Genomic DNA, 19,912 nt, shown 5'->3' on the forward strand with positions numbered 1-19,912 from the left:
TTCTGCTTACACGTCCACACCCCCTCAGAGAGACCTAGGTAGGCTTTGTCGCCTTCTCGCGCATGCGCATACGAACGAGAAGTAACCCACCCTACGACAGCGAACCGCCCTAGCCGCAAATGAATGCCCGCAGACTGCGCATGCGGCATTTCCAAGCTAACGGCTTGCAGCCTAGTAGTGTCAAAAGCCTCCGTTTTGCGCGTGCGCTCTGGGTACAGCGACGGTGGCCGGCGAGGCTCCTCCCGTCCTACCATCTAGATGTGTTGATTCACAAACGGAGAGTCAAGCCCGTGGGTAAGTGAGCAGCTCTGGACGCGTAACGCTACCTTTTAGCTCAATGGACCTTTCCGCCATAAACCGGGTTATCAGCCTTTTACCTAACCGCCGCTCAGGTTTCTCTCCGATGGTAGATATTTCGGTGTTTACGCCGGTATCCTTCCGCGAAGCGTTAAAGGGACAGTTAGTAGTTGTTTCGCTGTATTCATCCGCCAAAGATGTAGTTCCGGCCTTCATCTGTTTCCCACTTATATTCCTCCGCAGGGCAGATGTTGTGTGGTGGTACCGCATTTGGTGCGCCAGTATCTGTCCGCATATTGCTATAATCCCCTATCATCATCATCATCATCATCATCATCATCATCATCATCATCATCATCATCATCATCATCATCATCATCGCCATTATTACGATTAATTCCACACCCTTTACAATAGTTTCACTCCTTTTCACAATGGGCTGAAGTTATGTGTTGTAAGTTTCGTACAGCATAATTTGTGTGCCAAGATGAGTGGGAAGGTGGCATAGAAAAATGCCCCATACGAGCAATCAAATTAGTATTGTCTAATGCAAATCTGTTTAGTTATACATTCCAGTATGTATATTTATAATATAAAAACCTGTGTGGAGAAGATGCAAGAGGCAAAAATTCCAACTACAAAGACTATTTGTGTGTGTGTATGCCCACTCCCAGGAAACTGTTCTTTGACATGGAAGATCACCTTTTCATTCTAGATATGTGGGAATGCTGGTTGTGTTAGGAGTGAGAGGGATGTCAAGACATATTCAAACGTATCTTATCAGAACATTGCTCTGAAAATGCTAGCCACAGATGTAGGTGAAATGTCAGGAGCTAAAACTTCCAGACCATGGCCACACAGCCCGGAAAACCCACACCAGCCAGCTGATTCTGGCCTTGAAAGCCTTTGACAATTTGTATTTTTATGTGACTCATACCCCTGGAAACCAGCTTACAGTTCTCTTCTCCATTTTATTCTAACAACCATGTGAGGCTGAGAAAGTATGACTGACCCATCAAAGTTTCATGGCAGTGTGGGGATCTGAGCCCAGATCTCTCAGGCTGTGGTCTAACACTGACCACTACACACCACTCCTTTCCCCTCACATGTGACTGAAGAGGTTTATGGTTCACAGATGGTAAAACAGTAAAAAATTAGACTAAGTTATCAACTGCAGCTGGGTGACCAGTGGCCTAGGGATTGCAGCAACCCTCCAGAAAGTTTCTTTAGGGCCCTAGCATAGACCTTGATCTCAAGGACTTGCAGTCAGTGACCTAAACAGTTTGTTGGTGCAAACTGACAGCAATGTTTTTGTGATACTGTAATAAATAGATCTGTGTTTACAAACATCCGTCTTGGAGTCTCAATCTGGGCATAGATGTGTGTCTCTTACACTTCCTGCAACATAACTATTTCAGCCATCTAGTGCTGGTATCCTCCTCATCTGAAGTCTCTTTAGTATTCTTCTGCCATGTTTTTCTTTTGCCGCTCACGGATGTCCTCTTACCCTTCTCTTAGATCCTGCTTCTCAATGTCAGAGTCGGGGCACAGCCAACCCGGGCTGTATGAGCGTCGCCGCCGCTGGAACCGTGATAAGGAATTGGGTCACCAGAGCCTGTCTGGGCCAGGCCGGGACCGCGACTATGTCCCCTGGGACCGTGATCGAGATCGGCGGGTAAGATCTTAAGTCTGGGGACTGGGTTGGGAAGGAAGGACCAACTTTGAGGGCTCAGCCTAACCCCTTCTGTTTTTTTTAGGACCCCATGGACGAGCCAGTGGGATCCATGATGCAGAAGACCCCGATCATCCTGGCCAAGCCACCTGCAGAAAGGGTAGGGTGGGGAAGCACAGTCTGTAACCTGATGGGGTCCTAGTAGCTGATTCACTTCCGCAGCTTGTCTGGATGGTAATGCGGAAAAAGCTTACTGTTTAGAACCTAGTTGAACTAACAAAACCTTCATTTGTGGACTGTTTAAATCTAATCCATAGTCCAGGAATCAACACTTGGTAGCCCCATTCTGTCTGTTTCCCTTAGGGGATAACATACAGACTCCCCCCACAACTAAGTTGTAGTTTCTTATTCTTATTATTCTCTTTGCATTTCCTAAAACAGTAAAGTACAGAGATGTCTCAGCCAGCAGGGTAAAAGAGATGGGAGATCCCCTCTTTTTCTCACACACTCCCTTTGCTTTCCCTTTCTTTTCATTGCTTTAGTTTGTCTCAGAAAAAGATGTTAGTTGGGTTGTATATTCCTTTGCCACAGACTCAACGTGCTGAACCTTCTTTGTTGTCCTAGGTCCACCTTGGTCCTAGTAGTGCCTACCTAGCCCTGCTCCCCCATCTGTTTGAAAGATTGAATGAACCGTAATTGCTCTTGTATCAAAGTGCCATGTTCAATAATGCACAAAATAATGGTTTTGACAAAGGGGAGTGCACAAAAATGAATTATGTTTCTCACATTCGTTTGGGACTATATTCTAATGTGGAAGCATACAGTTTTCTCGATCGCTCCCCCACCACTGACTTTCCCAACATCTTTTTCTGAGGCAGAGTATATCTGAATGGGATGTTTGGAAAATGGATGGAGGAGGGTAGAGAACTCTGAGTCCGGCTGGTACCTGTGCAAGGATCCATAATGTTTTAGGTGGCATGGAGGGGAATGGAAGAAGCACTCCCACCCCCCACCCTAGTCAGTGGGATCTGTCAATTTGAGCAAACGCAGCTGCATATCTGTTTGTGGCCTTGAGAAGATTTGGGTGTTGGTCTTTGTGTCCTTGCAGTCCAAGGGAGCCCCGCCCGCAGCTCCCGCTCCAGCACCTGCTGCTGCCCCACCTATCGAGAAGCCCATTGTGCTGATGAAGTCCCGGGAAGAAGGCAAAGGTCCCGTGGGGGCAATAGAGACATCCACCCAGCCCCCTGCAGCTGTTGCCAAGGTGGAGAAAGAGGGCCAGCGCCCCACGCAGCCGGTCTATCAGATCCAGAACAGGGGGATGGGCTCAACCGCATCCAGCGGCGTCATGGACCGTAAGTATAAAGCAGGACTACAGTTACACAGGAAAGGGGGCAACAAGGGTTGCCAGTTAAACATATCTAATAGTTAACAGTGCAACCAAGGTTTGTGAGATTAAATCCAAGGTTTTAATTATTTTGTTTATGAAATTTATTCCCCACCGTTCCTTTGACAAGCCAGGCTCGGAGTGGCTTACAAGAAAGTACAATGCAATTCGTGAGACACTCTGAAAAGGCACTAATAATGATAAATAAATGTATTAAAATATATAACACTATTAAAAAAAAACTCCTATGGAAACATAGCCGCATCCAACAGCCAATCAGTAAAATGATCTGGTGGAAGCAATGCAAGAACTGCAAGACATACACAGTGACTGACTGAAAGTTCTTGTCTTGCAAGCCCTGTGGAAGGTAACAAGTCCTGCCAGGCACGTGTGTCCTCTGACAAAACATTCCACCACGATGGGGCTGCCAGAATGACGCTCCTGGGGATGTTGGTTTTGAGAGCTTTGAGGAGCAGCAGTGGCGTAGTGGTTAAGAGCAGGTGTACTCTAATCTGGAGAAACCGGGTTTGATTCCCCACTCTGCCGCTTGAGCTGTGGAGGCTTATCTGGGGAATTCAGATTAGCCTGTGCACTCCAGCACATGCCAGCTGGGTGACCTTGGGCTAGTCACAGTTCTTCGGCATGCTCTCAACCTCACTCACCTCACAGGGTGTTTGTTGTGGGGGGGTGAAGGGAAAGGAGTTTGTTAGCCCCTTTGAGTCTCCTTGCAGAAGAGAAAGGGGGGATATAAATCCAACTCTTCTTCTTCCATGAAGAAAGAGATGTGCAAAGCGAGAGTTGGATTATTATGTGAGGTGGGATCCTGGGGATCTGCCTGTAGGGTTGTCCACTAGCTCCTTCTGACTCCCAACCCTTTTCGTCTTTCCAGCTGTGGTCGGTCAGGCCAAGCTGCTAGCCCCAGAGAGGATGAAACATAGCATCAAGCTCGTGGATGACCAAATGAACTGGTGCGACAGTGCCATTGACGTATGTATTCATTTTATGTAGTTATGCTATTTGTGGCCCTCCTTTGGGACTCTTAAGTGAGTTGATACAATGTACAGGATGGGTCATTCAATACACAATTGAATGGTGCCTTGCAGACCGCATTACCCCATATGTCCCTTCTAGGCCTCTGCGTTCAGCAGAGGCCAATTTGCTGCTGGTTTCCGGCCCCTCCATGATGCGGCTGGTCTCCACTCGGGCCAGGGCTTTTACGGCCCTGGCCCCTGCCTGGTGGAACACCCTTCCTCCAGCTGTCCGGGCCCTGCAGGATCTTGGTGAGTTCCGCAGGGCCTGTTCCACCGGGCTTGGTGAGTTCCGCAGGGCCTGTTCCACCGGGCTTTTGGAGTGTCTGGCCACTGATGTGCCCCCTCCCCGCCTCTACTCTAGTTTCCTGTGTTGGGGTCCCTTTACCACCTATGGGACCCCTCTCCCCCCCTTTGGGAAGGTCTTTTAATAAGGATTTTGTTGCTGACGCTGTTTTTATTTGCAGACCGCTGTGTTTATTTTAAATGGGTTTTAATTATATGTTGCTTAATTACGTTGTTCACCGCCCAGAGCCCTTCGGGGGTAGGGCGGTATAAAAAACTCATAAATAAACAAATAAATAATATAGTGGTGAACAATACAATAGGACAAACCAGAAATCTTTAAAAAAAACCAGAACTGAACAAAACATATTGACAATATTTTAAGCAGCGCGAAGCTTCTCACATCAATCTATACACAGTACTATTGACCACGGTCCCTAATAATTTATCCAAAGAACTTTGTGAATTATTCTGGTCAGTGCTACTCTGTTGCCTGCATAGAAAAGCCCTCTTTAATAACTCAATTTTGCATAATTTGTAGATAGCCAGGAGACTGGGAGTCTTCCTGAACTCCGCAAGAAGGCCGTTCGATAAGGACTGTGCAGCATCCAGAGAGTCCCTACTATCATTGTTTATCTGAATGTTCCTTCTGTTGCCTGTGGTCTTCCCAAGACATGTTGGACAAAAATTCTTTCCATATGGGATTCGGGTGGCACCATACTACGTGGGAAAAAGTTATGAGTTTCCCTTTCCAATACACCGCTACTGTGACAGCTTCTTTGGAAAGCGGGTGTCCTGTAGACTAATCTCCTTCCACGCCCTAGGTTACAGAGCATACAATCATCGAGATTTCAGTTCTAGCTAGAGTAGTTACTGGTATTTTCTGTCTTGTTATTTCTCATTAGTTCCTCCTGGACCAAACTGATGTACTGGTAGTTGGAGTGCTGGGATTGCAGGGTACTGGCAAGTCCATGGTGATGTCACTTTTGTCAGCCAATCAACCTGAAGAGGACCAGAGGTACTCGGGAGATGGGGAAGTGAAGGAGCTAGTTGGAAATGGCTGGTCATTGGGTGTTAAAAGAAAGAGGCTGGGAGAATAAATTGAAGGAGGGATGTATCTGGAGTTTCTGAAAGTGTTGCATAAGGTGTTTAAGCTTGGATAGAGAGGGGTAGGTCTGGCTCTGGATATTTAAGCCAGGTTGCGGCAGGACTGGCACTAGGTAATAAAAGATTGAAAGTAGCAGTCAAGGGAAATGCTTTGTACTGGGTTTGGAGCTGTTGTAGTTGGAGCAGTGAGTTGGGGGTTAAAAAGTCGGTGTGGTACAGGAGGACTGAAAGCCTGCAATCAAAGAATTGGTTTGTTGGTTGAAATTGACATGTGAAATTCAGCCCCAACTTTCCTCTCTTTTCCTGGATCACATTAGTTAAAAGTCCACTTCTTCTTTGCCTATTAAAGCCTAGAAGAAGATTTAATCCCTAATAATTACCCCTTCCCTCAGATATTGGACTGCAGAAGTTCTTTTAGTTTTGGTACCTGAGCACTTGAGACGTTTATGAATATTCCATGCCCTCGCAACAGTTCCGCCAATCAGAGACAGAAGCTTCGCCGCCATGAGTGTCACACAATTCAAATCGTCCAACCTTCTGTGCTTCTTAGCTCCTGGTCCCATCTCCTCTTTTTCAGAACCTACGTGTTCCGCACTCAGAGCCAAGAGATCAAGGAGCGTGGGGGCAACCAGACTAGCGGCATTGACTTCTTCATCACTCAGGAGCGAATCATCTTCTTGGACACTCAGGTGTGTAAAATGGACTTCTGTCAACAGTTCCTTCCAGATGTCCTCTACAGAAGCTCGTGCATGGAAACTACCATAGTAATTTGGGACAATTCAATCTACTCCACAGATGCTTCCTTCATCTCCTGTGGATAAAGATGTATCTTGTTTTGAAACTGAAGCTATTTAATTAGGGTAACTGGTCAGGCCCTGGTAGCAGGTAGCCACGCCTCTTTGCCACAGGGCACAATCCCTTGTGAAGCATGCATTTCAGAGATGAATTTGTTGGAAGGACTAAAACAGGGAGCAAAAAAGGTCAAGAACAAGGAAGATTCCAGGTGTAGATACATAGACTGCAGAGGCTGCTCTCTTGCTTTTGCAAGATGTTGGAGCGGTGATGTGTCCAAGAGCTGGGGGGAAGGGGAAAGTCATACCAGTGTAGCTTCATAAAGTTAACTACCTTATATACTCGCGTATAAGTCTACTTTTTCAGCACATTTTTTGTGCTGAAAAAAGCTCCCCTCAACTTATACGCAAGTGAGGGTCTTACCTAATTCTTGTGTGGCGTTCCCCCTCTCCCGTCTTCGCTCTCTCCTGCCTTCTTCTCTGCCTCCACCCTTTCAGCCGCTTTCTCTGCCTCTGCTTCGTTCTCCTCTGCCTTCTTCTCTGCCTCCCCCCTTTCAGCCGCTTTCTCAGCCTCCTTCTCTGCTTCACTCTCCTCTGCCTTCTTCTCCTTCTGACTCCTTTCAGCCGCTTTCTCTGCCTCTGCCTTCTTCTTGGTGGCGGCTGGCCCCTGGGTCTTGGCGGTTGACAGCCAGTCGACCTGGGTGAGCTGGACAAGCTGTGGGATGGAGAGGTCGGTGGCAGAGATCTTGGGATTGGTGAGATGGGGGGTCAGTGGCAGAGACCCCCAAATAGTACCTGACCATATCTATAATTTACCAGTAGCTGCTGCATTTCCCACCTTACACTTATACTTTTTTTCGGGGTCAATACGTTTTCCCAGTTTTTTGTGGTATAATTAGGTGCCTTGACTTATATTCAGGTCGACTTATACACGAGTATATATGGCAATTTCCACCAAAATGTTGAATCTCTTTGCAGCCAATCCTCAGCCCCTCCATCCTGGACCACCTCATTAACAACGATCGCAAGCTGCCTCCTGAGTATAACCTACCGCACACCTATGTTGAGATGCAGGTAGGGATCATTCCTGTTCTGTGCGAGTTGGCCCTTTGGAGGATGCGAGGCCAATGCAGGATACATTAATGTCTTTCTACCTTGTAGTGTGTGGACAACTCTCTTCTATCTGTTTGTTGCTGCTGTTTCTGGTACCGTGGTCCTAAAGCCTGTCACATTTTACTGGGTTCTATATTTTGTAATCTGCCTTCAGTCTCAGCGAGGAAGGCAGAGTACAAAATAAAGCAAAATAGATCCTACAGAACTCTTTGCCTCTGGCAGGAGGAGTGGGGCGGATCTCCCTATCCAAATCATAAGAGAAAGGATACAGTTTGAATGGGTGGGGCCTTGCCTGTGACATACTCTGTCTATGGCAGGCAAAGATTCTCTCTTTCCATGTGTCCCTGTGAACTAACTGCAGTCATCTGGCAGTTGTTCGTTGGCTGTTCTACCAGTTAGGGTGACTCGTCTGGCTTCAGCCAAAACCTGGGCCTTGTCCTTTGTGGCTCCGGTGCTGTGGAATGGGCACCATAAAGAAGAGAAGAAGAGTTTGGATTTATATCCCCCCTTTCTCTCCTGCAGGAGACTCAAAGGGGGGGCCCCTCCTTGGAGATCTTTAGGAAGCTCTACCTGTTTGCCATGGCTTTTGACAGGGTTTAAATGGCAGGCATCTTTGAAGAGGGGATTTAGGACTTGCTATTTTATCTTTGGTTTTTGCTGGGGATGTTTTAACTATTACCGTAAGCCACTTTGAACCAAGAGGAAAAGCAGGGTATGCATTGGCTGTTGTGGGTTTTCCAGGCTGAGCGGCCATGGTCTGGTAGCTTTTGCTCCTGATGTTTTGTCCGCATCTGTGGCTGGCATCTTCAGAGGCATGTCACAATAAGCTATGTACAGAGAAAAAGACAGCTCACTGTGACATTCCTCTGACGATGCCAGCCGTAGACGCGTGTAAAATGTTTGGAACGAAAACTACCAAGACCACGGCCACACACGGCCCGGAAAGCGCACAACACCCAGTTGATTCCGGTCATGAAAGCCTTCGGGAATAAAATGCAGGATATATACATTTTTAAAAAATAATAGCAATATATAAGGTCAGGCTCCTTCTAGTAAAACCCACTCTTTAGTCCTGTTTCCCCTTAACACTTGTACAAGCTGTGCTTGGCTCCCTTCTTCCCTCCCATCTACTTCCATTGCTAGTGAATTCCAAACTGTCTCACATTCCAAGGAGAGCTCACGTTGAAACTTGGTGTAGGGACAAGGATGCTCTTGGCCCTTTCTTCTTCGGAGTGTAGTCCTAGAGGTGTTTTCAGTGGTTTAAATCAAGGCCAATTGGCCATGCCAGAAGGGGCTGATGGGAATTGTACTCCATTAACATCTGAAGCACCAGAGTTGGACCCCTCTGATTTAAATGGAAGCTTCCAAGGATCTCCTTGGCAATGTCATATGATTCCTGCTAATAGCTGCTTTCCTCCCAGTCCCTCCAGATCGCCGCTTTCCTGTTCACCGTCTGCCACGTGGTCATCGTAGTGCAGGACTGGTTCACGGATCTGAGCCTGTACAGGTGAGAAAAGCCTGTGGGTGCGGTTCAGATGAAGGGGCCAGCACTAGTTTGAAAAAGAAGCTGTAACACCGAATTAAATCAGCAGGGACAATCTTGAGCAGATTTACTCAGAGATCCGTTTTAGTCAGTGGAGCTTACTCAAGAGCCAGCATGGTGTAGTGCAGGGGTAGGGAACCTGCGGCTCTCCAGATGTTCAGGAACTACAATTCCCATCAGCCTCTGTCAGCATGGCCAATTGGCCATGCTGGTGAAACTTGATAGGAGGTATGGACCCTGTTTATCTGGAGAAAACATACCTGGTAGTGGTTAAGAGCAGTAGACTCATCCAGAGAACTGAGTTTGATTCCCCACTCCTCCACATGAATGGCAGACTCTTATCTGGTGAGCTGGATTTATTTCCTTCTACTCACGGTAGTCACCATTCTTTGTAACTCTCTCGGCCCCACCTACCTCTCCAGGTGTCTGCTTTGGGGAGAGGAGGGGAAATAAGTTTTTAAGCCACCTTGAGTCTGCTGTCCATCCCTCCATTCCACTCTTAGTTCGGGGGTCTGTTTTACTGAGGCATTGCTTGATTTCCTTGCCACAGTAAAAATCAGAAAATAAAGTGGAGAGCACAAAACTCACATCCCTTCTGTTCCAGTTGCAAGGAGGCGAATTTATTTTCTAACAAATCTTTTTTATTCCCCAATTGCTCAAGTTCTTTTCACTGTCCCCGGCAGGTTCTTGCAGACGGCTGAGATGGTGAAACCTTCCACTCCGTCCCCCAGCCATGAATCCAGCAACTCCTCCGGCACAGACGAGGGCACAGAGTACTACCCACACATTGGTATGGAGCACTGGTTCTCAATCTGGGGGTCGGGACCCCTTTGGGGGTCGAACGACCCTTTCCCAGGGGCCGCCCAAGACTCTCTGCATCAGTGTCCTCCATCTGTCAAATGGATCAATGCTAGGGTTGGGGGTCACCACAACACGAGGGACTGCATTAAAGGGTCGCGGCATTAGGAAGGTTGAGAACCACTGGTATGGAGGAACAGAGGCATGGTTTGGTAAGGCAGGATCAACAGCCGGTCTTTCCCAGTCTCTAAGGGTAGTTGTTTCCGGAGTAGGCAGTGGGCCGGAAACCAGGGAATGGTGGGTAGTCAAGGTCGAGACGGGGGGGAAGGGGGGGGGAGCACAGAACTGACAAAGGGTGGGACCAAGGTGAAAGAGGCCAGAGGACTTCCTGCAGTGTTCTGTCCTCTCGCTGGGGTTTTTATTCATTGGTGAAAGCCATGATTTTCAGGGTGTGTAATTTTGTGGTGGTGGAAAGTGCCATCAAGTCTTAAAGTTGATTTACGGAGGTCCCGTAGGGCTTTCAAGGCAAGAGATGTTTAGCCATTGCCTGCCTCTGCCCATCGACCCTGAAATTCCTTGGTAGTCTCCCATCTAAGTGCTCACCGGAGCCCACCATGCTTAGCTTCCAGGATCTGAGGAGATTGAGCTAGCCTGCACCATCCAGGTCAGGGTGTAGAGTTTTTTTTACTGGAGACAAAAGTCCATACTTGTGCCTATAAACAGCCATGACTGTTGTTCACTCAGGAGACTGGAGGCACAGACAGGAAGCATGGTATAGTGGTTAAGAGCAGGCGGACTCTAATGTAGAGAGCCAGGTTTGATTCCTCTCTCTCTTTTTTCTCTCTTTCTCCCCATACTAGAACCAGGGGGCATACATTGAAAATGCTGGGGGGAAGAATTAGGACAAATCAAAGGAAACGATTCTTCATGCAACGTGTGATTGGTGTTTGGAATATGCTGCCACAGGAGGTGGTGATGGCCACTAACCTGGATAGCTTTAAAAGGGGCTTGGACAGATTTATGGAGGAGAAGTCGATCTATGGCTACCAATCTTGATCCTCTTTGATCTGAGATTGCAAATGCCTTAACAGACCAGGTGCTCAGGAGCAACAGCCACAGAAGGCCATTGCTCTCACATCCTGCACGTGAGCTCCCAAAGGCATCTGGTGGGCCACTGCGAGTAGCAGAGTCCTGGACTAGATGGACTCTGGTCTGATCCATCAGGCTCTTTCTTATGTTCGTATGTTCTAATGGACTCTTTATCTGGTGAATTACATTGCTGGGTGACCTTGGGCTAGTCACAGTTCTTCAGAACTCTCTTAGCCCCACCTATCTCCCAAGATATCTGTTGTAGGGAGAGGAAGGGAAAAGGAGTTTGTAAGTTCCTTTGTGTCTCCTTACAGGAGACATAGGGGATGGTTGGGTATAAAACCAAACTCTTCTTCTTCATTTCCCCTTCCTGTTAATGCCACATTTTGGTCAGTTGCCCTGAGCAGCAAAGACAGAATATGTTTTGTTTGTGATGGTTGTGAAACTCCTGTTTTCTCCCTGTCTCCAGTCTTTCTCCAGAACAAAGCCAAGAGGGAGAACTTCTGTCCCCGGAACCTGAAGCAGATGCACCTTGTGGTCGATAAGATCATGATGCACTCCCATCTGAAATACAAGGGTAACGCATCTTTCTGAGTCTGTCCAAAGGCCAGAAGGCCAAGTTAAAAACCGTAACGGATTGTGGAGTGAAAGCAGCGTCGTGAGCCCTCTGTGGTGTGAGCGGCATGGAGAAGAAAGGGAGATTGGGTTCATATCAGTATCAGTGCTGGTGGTTGGCCTTCGGAAGCAGAGTTTGGCTTTTCTGAAAGCAGAGATGGAGAAGAGGCTTGTAAGCAGAGCTCTGTGATTCTTGGTGAAACCCTCAAGTCTACTGAGGTCTAAAAAATTGCTCCATGTGGATTTGAATTCTGGTACAGAATTGTAACTTTTTAAAATTAATTTTAATAGATAAAAAAATAACATAGCAGAAAAAGAGAACAGAATCAAATAATTAGTTCTAAAGACTAAGGCCATTTGTGCGCAGGGCTTCTCCTCGGGCAAGCCCACTTTACATTCAGGGAAGATTTTCAGTTACACGACAGATTTGTGACATTATCCAAGTTTGATTTTCATTTCCACAACTGTCCCAACACTGCTGCGTTTCTGATGAATGGGAGGATGGATTTTCCCATCACGGGCAAACTCCAACCTTTTCCTCTAAATTGCCACTAAATCTGTACCTGAACAAGTGTGCCGTGCTCGCCTCAGGTTTTTTTCCCCTCCTTCCCACCTTTTCCCCTCCCACCGACTGGTATGTTCCCCCCTTTCTTTGCTCACTCTCCCCCCCATTCAGCTGCCAGCTCCCTTGTTTCTCCCCCAGCATTCCCCATTTAGTTTCTGCTGCTGCTTGTGATGCCAAGCCTGCATGGGGGGGGGGGGGGGGGGGAGAGAGAGAAGCTTGCTTCCGTAAGATCTGGGTTCTTTGCTCCAAAACTCCACTCCAGCTGAGTTCTCAAATATTTTTATTGAAAAAATTCAAAACAAAGAAATGAAACAAACTTTGCTTACAGAGATTTCTCAGCTAGGCACATTCCTTTTTGGATTCCTTTGTCCCCATTCTGGAAACCCATGGTCCAGAGATGCTTCTCCGGCCAAGTCCCCAGGTGGAATCTAAAATCATTTGTTTCCACCTTCACAGGAAAACTGTGTTCCGGCCACGAGGTAACTTAGGCCTTTGAAGTGCATTCTGGCACCTTTGTATCAGGCTTCCTGTTCTCCTTGTAGGAGATCAAAGATCCTTTTTACAGTTATGTGTGAGTTCCTTTGCTTCAGCGATAGCATCTTTCCATCATACTTCCCCTCTTTGGAAAGATGGATCCCTGCTTTGCAAAGGGTGGGGGGAGTCAGCATGGTGCCTGTGATGATTGGGAGAGTTCTCTCCCATAATCATAGGCAACCCCCTCCTCCGTTTGCAAAGCTAGATCCTGGCTTTGCAAAGGGTGGGGGGGGGGGAACCAGCAGGGGGCGTGCCTGTTGGCTGATATTTCCAGATAGACTGCGTATCCCACAGAAAACATGCAGCACAGTAGAACCTAGTAGATTTGATACCAAAATATCCTTTTCCAAAGAAACAGATGGCACAGAAGGAGGACTCGGGACGCTAGTGAGAGGGGAATTGTAAATGGCCCAGGATCCAGTGGAAGATCCTCTTACCCAGCAGTAGCAAAATAGCATGGGTGCTACTCAGCCCTCTGCAAGCACCTGCAACTCCAACCAATGCATGAATACCATGCAGATATGTTGGTTCAACTACATGCAATTTTTTAAAAAGTCAACTACATGCAATTTTTTAAAAAGTCCTGTAATCATGGGGGAAGGCAGAAACCTAGGGCATCCAAAGCCAAATCCTCTGCAGAAAGAAATTAATGCCCTACAACAGATTTGGGGGGAACAGACAGGAGAAAGGGAAGTGTAAAATGAATCCAGTTGCCTTGTGGGAAAAGCATCGGATCAACTGAACGCAAAACTCACAGGGAGCCATAAGTGTATAAATGGCCCAAAAAGGGTAAGAACATTATACATATAATATTACCAAATGGTAAAAGTGGTCCCCTGGGCAAGCACTGGATCATGATGGGTAAATTACCTGCAGGCTTTTGGTTTGCCACTTCCTTCCCCAGTCATCTCCACTATACTTCCAGCAAGTTGGGTACTCATTTTACCTTGGAGGATGGAAGGCTGAGTCTGGCTAAGCTGAATCTCCCTCCCAACAGGCACCCTCTCTATGCTGGACTGCAACATATTTCCTGGCCTGCCCCCGAGTTATCTGGACACAGAGGTCAACCTGTTCTTGCTGCCTTTCATGGACACAGATGCAGACGATGCTTTGCCCAGAGCAGGTGAGGAACCCCTATTCCTTCCTTCCCCTTTCTGATCCTATGAATTAATTTAACACCTGAGCCACTTTTCCTCCTGCCTCTGGGCTGGACTCCCTTATCAGCTCCCATCACATTAGCCTGCGCAATCCAAGCTGCAGCGCATGGCGAGAAACTATGCTGCAAAGCTAGCAGAGCGGAGAGTGCCGGACCATTCCAGTGAGTCAAGCCGCAATGGAAGCGTCACTAGGCAGTCGTACGGAACTCGGAAGACTTCCTGACTGTGCACCAGCTATGGTCTTCAGGTAGACATCTGTTGGCTGTCCCACCACTTAGGGTGGTCATCCGGCATCAACAAGGTCTCAAGTCTTTTCCGTTGCAGCTATGGCTCTGTCTAATGGGCTGTCTGAAGAGGTGAGGGCTCTTCCGCCTCCTTGGAGTGGCAACAAAGCTGGTTCATTTGATGGAACTTTCAAAAAGGTGTGAATGGCAGGCATCTTTGAAGACGGAGGGGGAAAGGGACCTTTGGTGCCTGTTGTTTTATTCTTGTTTTAATTGTCTTATAACTGTTGTAGTAAGCCACTCAAGGTGGAATGGAAATGTTTTAATAAACGAACATGATGGGTTAAAAAAAAACACCGTAAAGCGCGCAGCAAAATCCCATGTGGTGTGGTGGTTAAAATGATCAGACTAGGATCTAGAAGATCCAGGTTCGAATTTCCATTTGGGCTACGGAAGCTCACTGGGTGACCTTGGGTTGGTCTCATGCTCTCAGCCCAATCTACCTCACAGGATTGTTGTGAAGATGAAATGGAGAAGAATGATCTAAGCTGCTTTTGGGTCTCCACTGTGAAGAAAGTTGGTGTATAATACATGTAATTCGGTGTAATATATATAATGTGGTCCTGGAGGCCTGAGAGAGTACACCTGCCCATGTATTCCTGCCCAAGGGCTGAGATTGGAAGGGGGAAGCACTCCTTGCTACCCTGCCCCCTATGGAGATGGGCAAGGTGGCCCAGACAGCCTTCTTTAGAATAGTCCATATACTGTGGAATGCCCTCCATGCAGAGGTTCACCAGACACCTGGGCTGTCTTGGAATTTTGGTGCCTGGCAAAGACCAACCTCTTTAACTGAGCATTTGGCTGACTTTCTACTGGGAAGGGACCCCCGAGTTGTCCTCCCTTTTTTGTGGGTGGGTGCTTCAGATTTTAGATTGTTTTAGGGTTTTTAAGATAGGGTTTTATTGTGAGATTTTTGTATAGTTTTTACTATAATTCGCCCCGAGATCATGGTAAAGGGTAGGGAATAAATGTAAATTAATAATTTTTTTTAAAAAAAAAATGAATTAAATAAATAAAATCCCTGAATTGGAAAGCACCCCTCTAAACCTACACCCACACAGGACTCCTCCCCACCAAACATTCTCTCTTTGCAGTTGCTTCTTTTCCCCTCTAGAATCCTCGCAGTCCTCCTGGGGAAAGTAGGACCTGCAATCTATTAAAAAACAAACAAAAACACTCCAGGTGACTAACAATAATGGTAAAACACTTATTTCATTAATTTTTAAAATAGTTTTGCATTTTGCTTCCCCCCTCCTGTTTTTTTTAGGGTTAGGTTCTGTGTATTTGTTGTGTAATTGGTCAATTGCACGTATTCTTACAAAGCTGCAGTGTGTTCTCTTACTCTCCCATTCCCCTTTGCAGCCCCTGGAAGCGGCCCACTCTTCTCTCTCTTGCCCGGCTACAAAGGGCACCCCAGCTTCCCGTCTCTGATTGCCAAGCTCCGCAGCCAGATCATGTCCATGTCCCGGCCGCAGCTCTCCCACACCATCCTGACGGAAAAGAACTGGTGAGCAAATAGTTAAGGGGAGGACGACCGAAGGTGTCTTGGACCACAAGGAATACTGGTGCATTTTCATGCTGAACGGAAAACCACTTCCCTGGGTTACTGCAAGGCAGGGGTGTCCAACTCCGGTGCCCCAGATGTTCATGGACTATGATTCCCAATTGGCCATGCTGGCAGGGGCTGATGGGAATTGTAGTTCATGAACATCTGGGGTACCAGAGTTAGACACCCCTGCTGTAAGGTCTTGGGTATGTTCCTATTTCCTGCATCTGAAGAGGCAGCAAATTATGCTTTTCCGGTGTCACAGGTTGCTGCATTAATTTCCCATATACCATCCACCCACACACCCACCCAAAGAGACAGTTTGGTGTAACAGTTAGCAGCAGTGGCGTAGGAGGTTAAGAGCTCGTGTAATCTGGAGGAACCGGGTTTGATTCCCAGCTCTGCCACCTGAGCTGTGGAGGCTTATCTGGGGAATTCAGATTAGCCTGTATACTCCCACACATGCCAGCTGGGTGACCTTGGGCTCTTCTGAGCTCTCTCAGCCCCACCCACCTCACAGGGTGTTTGTTGTGAGGGGGGAAGGGCAAGGAGATTGTAAGCCCCTTTGAGTCTCCTGCAGGAGAGAAAGGGGGGATATAAATCCAAACTCTTCTTCTTCTTCTTAGTGTGACAGACTAGGATCTGGGAGACCAGGCTCGAATCTCCCCTCTGCCATGGAAACTCGCTGCATAACTTTGGGCCAGTCACACACTCTTGGCCTAACCCAGTGGTTCTCTACCTTCCTAATGCCGCGAACCTTTAATACAGTTCCTCATGTTGTGGTGACCCCCAACCCTAACATTTATCCATTTTACAGATGGAGAACACTGATGCAGAGTCTTAAGTGACCCTTGTGAAAGGGTCGTTTGACCCCCAAAGGGGTCCCAACCCCCAGGTTGAGAACCACTGGTAACCTATCTCACAGGGTTGTTATGAGGAGAATGTTGTAAGCCGCTTTAGATTCCAGTTGGGTTGAAAGGTGGGGTATAAATGGAGGAAATGAATAGGATGATGTACGTTCCGATACCATCTCCAGCATTCTACTCTTGAGGCCTTTGGTTTTTCTTCCATGTGTTTTTAAAAGAGTTTTGACCCCTGGGCATTAGATGCGGAAATACAAACTATTAAATTTAACATTTGTCCTGCACATCTTTTCTTTGGAGCTGTGTAGCCCTGACCCACCAATACTGCAGAACACACTGGATCTCATTGCAACTTCTCTCTCTCTCTCTCTCTATTGGGCAGGTTCCACTATGCGGCACGCATCTGGGATGGTGTGAAGAAGTCCTCTGCCCTTGCAGAGTACAGCCGCCTGCTGGCCTGAATGTTGAAGCCGAGGGGTGGCCAGACTCCTCCCATCTCAAGGGGAGGAAGCCAGAGTCCCTGTGCCCACTGTCCAAGGGCACAGAGCGGTGTGTGGATCCCAGCAGGGAGCTGGAGAGGCGGGGGCATTGTGTCTACTATGGTGCCACACAAGATCAAGGAGCAGACAGCCATCAGCGGTAGAAGGACGGGTGTCGTTTGCCTACTGAGCAGTGATCTGCCTAACACCCAGCATGGATCTTGTCTCCAGTAACCCATTTTGGGGCTCTGATTTCCATCTGCACACTTAGGAGGAAGAGCTTTTCTCTTGGGCTGCTCGTTCTTCCAGAAGCGGAGAAGTCCCAGACCAGCTGCCCCCCACCCCCCCTTGCACGACCAGAGAGGTTCTTCTGCATTAGTGAGGGTCAAGGTCAGCCGGCAGTTAACTCTGTGGCTTTGAGGATGCTGTTCTCAGATTCTTCTTCCCCTAAACCCATTCCTGTCTGTCTGTACTTTTCTTGCCTCTTTCCATCTTCAGGGAAGAGTACTTAGCCCCACCCACCCCCAGCTATCCCAGAATTCCTCATTCTTCTGCTGCAGAGTGAATCAATCACTCCCTCTTGTGTAAATGTTCTGTTGTTTAATAAAGCATTTGGCGTTGCTTGGCGTTTCTTTTTAAATGCCTGCCACAGTACTGGACTGTCTCTAACCCTCTGTTTGCAGTTTTAGAGATTAGCCGTGGTGGTCTGCAATAAAATAGCTACATTGGAATCCAGTAGAACCTTAACAAGATTTTGGGAGGGAAGTCAGCTTTTGACAGCCAAAGCTTTCTTCAGGAAGAATACCTGCTGATGGGAGTGTTGACTGTCTATTTATACTCCCAAAATCTTGCTGACTTTTAAGGCGCTTCTGGAACTCCTATTTAGCTGTTCCTCTGTTGAGCAGTCCCTGTCCTAGGTCCTCGTGTGCAAACCTGGAATTTTTCAGGCCACGTCTTGTCTTCCAAGAAAGCATCCTCTAAATTAGAGAAGACAGGAGATTTTATTGTACATCCCTGCCAACGGCGAAAAAAGCAGGGCTTCCAAGTTGTGGGAAGAAAAAGTTGTACGTGGCATTTTCGCTTCTGCTTCACGTACTGGAATTTCTAACAGGCAATTTCAAGACAGGGCAATACAGAGCATCTTACCAGCCCCACCCAAAAGGAGCCAAAACATCATGAAATGAAACAGAAGACATCATCAAGTTCCTTCCTTGTCCCGTCTGTTCCAGAATGACAGTGCATGTAAAGAAAGCCTTGATTCTTTCCCCTTAAATTGGTCTGACGTCCTGCCTTAGTGGCACCCCTTTCCAAAGAACAGCTGTTTTGGTCCATTGCTATAGAAATAGCATCTTAGATCGAAACTGGGTCCTTGCCTCTGGATGCGTCTTAGAGATTAGGTTTCCAGATACACCAGAATCTGTCGGTTTTGCCCAAAGGAGTCCTTTCCTTTATGTTCCAATTTATCCCTGAAAACTATCTGATGGTGCCTTTAAACCAAAATATGCCCTCGAGAATGCAGTAGCTCTTTTTTCCCAGTCAACATGAGTAAGCAATCTGAAGATGTTAGAGCCTGTACTGTCTCAGGTGAAGATGTTAGTAAGGTGAGTTAAGGGGAAGGGGTTGAGAAAACTGTATGCTCATCAGAATATAGTCCCGGATGAATGAGAATTATTCATTTTTACACAATGTCTTTGTCAAAAACATTATTTCACACATTCTTGAACATGATACTTTGATACAAGAGCATTTATGGTTTATTGTATTTTAACTTTCAAACAGATGGAGGAGAAAGGCTAAATAGGCACACTATAATTAGGCTTGGAGAATGGGGTGTATCGAATCCCAGATATGGCCTGAATCTGCGCATTCAGGCAAAAATCGGTCCGAACATCTGCCCAAATAGGAACAAATCCGACTGCAAAGCATGTGGGCTTTTTTGGTGTTTTTTCATGTTTTGGCCTGCAGGGGGCACATTTTTAAAGCTAGCAGTACCAAAATTTCAGGGTCTCATCTGGAGATCGTCCTGATACCACCTGAGTTTGGTTCAGAGGGTCTAAAGCAGGGGTAGGGAACCTGCGGCTCTCCAGATGTTCAGGAACTACAATTCCCATCAGCCTCTGTCAGCATGGCCAATTGGCCATGCTGGTAGAAACTTGATGGGGAATCCCTGAACACGCAGGACCCCAAGTTATGGACCCTCAAAAGGGTAGCCCCATCTCCTGTTAGCTCCCATTGGAAACAAACTTCACCAAACTCGGGTGACATCATCAGGAGAGTCTCTGAACGATACCCTGAAATTCTGGTGCCGCTAGATTTAAAAATGCGCCCCTGCAGGCACAAACACAAAAAACCCAAAAAGAATCAGATGGACCTGAATTTTTTGGGTATACCCGAATATTCAAGTGTATCCGAATATGTTATTTCTTATTCGGGCATACAGATAATTTATGTCCGAATAAGTCCGAATTTCTAGGGTATTGACCAAGCCTAACCATAATCTACTGGTTAGGGTGATGCAGCAGTTCAAATTTAACTAGAAATAATACACTCAAAAATGCCAGTTCAAATGCAAGGAAGGTTGTCGAGTTCATTCCCGCTCTTGTCCCTTCATTTGCAATTCGTGCACTAATCACACTTCTGGCACTGGCTTTTTTCTTGCACATTGTCAGGAATTAAAGTACACATGCTCAGGAACACACTAAGCTGCATTATACTGAATCCCAGTCAGTTGTCTACTTACGCTGGCAGTAGGTCTTCAGGGC

At 47.1% G+C, this 19,912-nt stretch overlaps 1 protein-coding gene across 2 annotated transcripts; it reads left to right on the plus strand.

The window, feature by feature from the left end:
* Positions 1-139: 139 nt before the first annotated feature.
* SMG9 (SMG9 nonsense mediated mRNA decay factor) lies at positions 140-17,771 on the plus strand. Of its 2 annotated transcripts, none has more exons than XM_048501950.1 (14): positions 140-294; positions 1,816-1,972; positions 2,055-2,129; positions 3,078-3,321; positions 4,243-4,340; positions 5,572-5,684; positions 6,351-6,462; positions 7,543-7,638; positions 9,099-9,184; positions 9,904-10,010; positions 11,577-11,684; positions 13,819-13,944; positions 15,625-15,769; positions 17,054-17,771. In XM_048501950.1, the coding sequence occupies exons 2-14, from the start codon at positions 1,829-1,831 to the stop codon at positions 17,130-17,132; spliced, it is 1,533 nt and encodes a 510-aa protein (XP_048357907.1). In that variant the 5' UTR covers positions 140-294; positions 1,816-1,828; the 3' UTR covers positions 17,133-17,771. The 2 variants fall into 2 exon arrangements, with proteins under 2 accessions (XP_048357907.1, XP_048357908.1); XM_048501951.1 differs by lacking the exon at positions 140-294 and adding an exon at positions 529-751.
* Positions 17,772-19,912: the final 2,141 nt, after the last annotated feature.

Source organism: Sphaerodactylus townsendi, linkage group LG06 (genome assembly GCF_021028975.2).
Source record: "Sphaerodactylus townsendi isolate TG3544 linkage group LG06, MPM_Stown_v2.3, whole genome shotgun sequence".
Classification (NCBI taxonomy): Eukaryota; Metazoa; Chordata; class Lepidosauria; order Squamata; family Sphaerodactylidae; genus Sphaerodactylus; species Sphaerodactylus townsendi.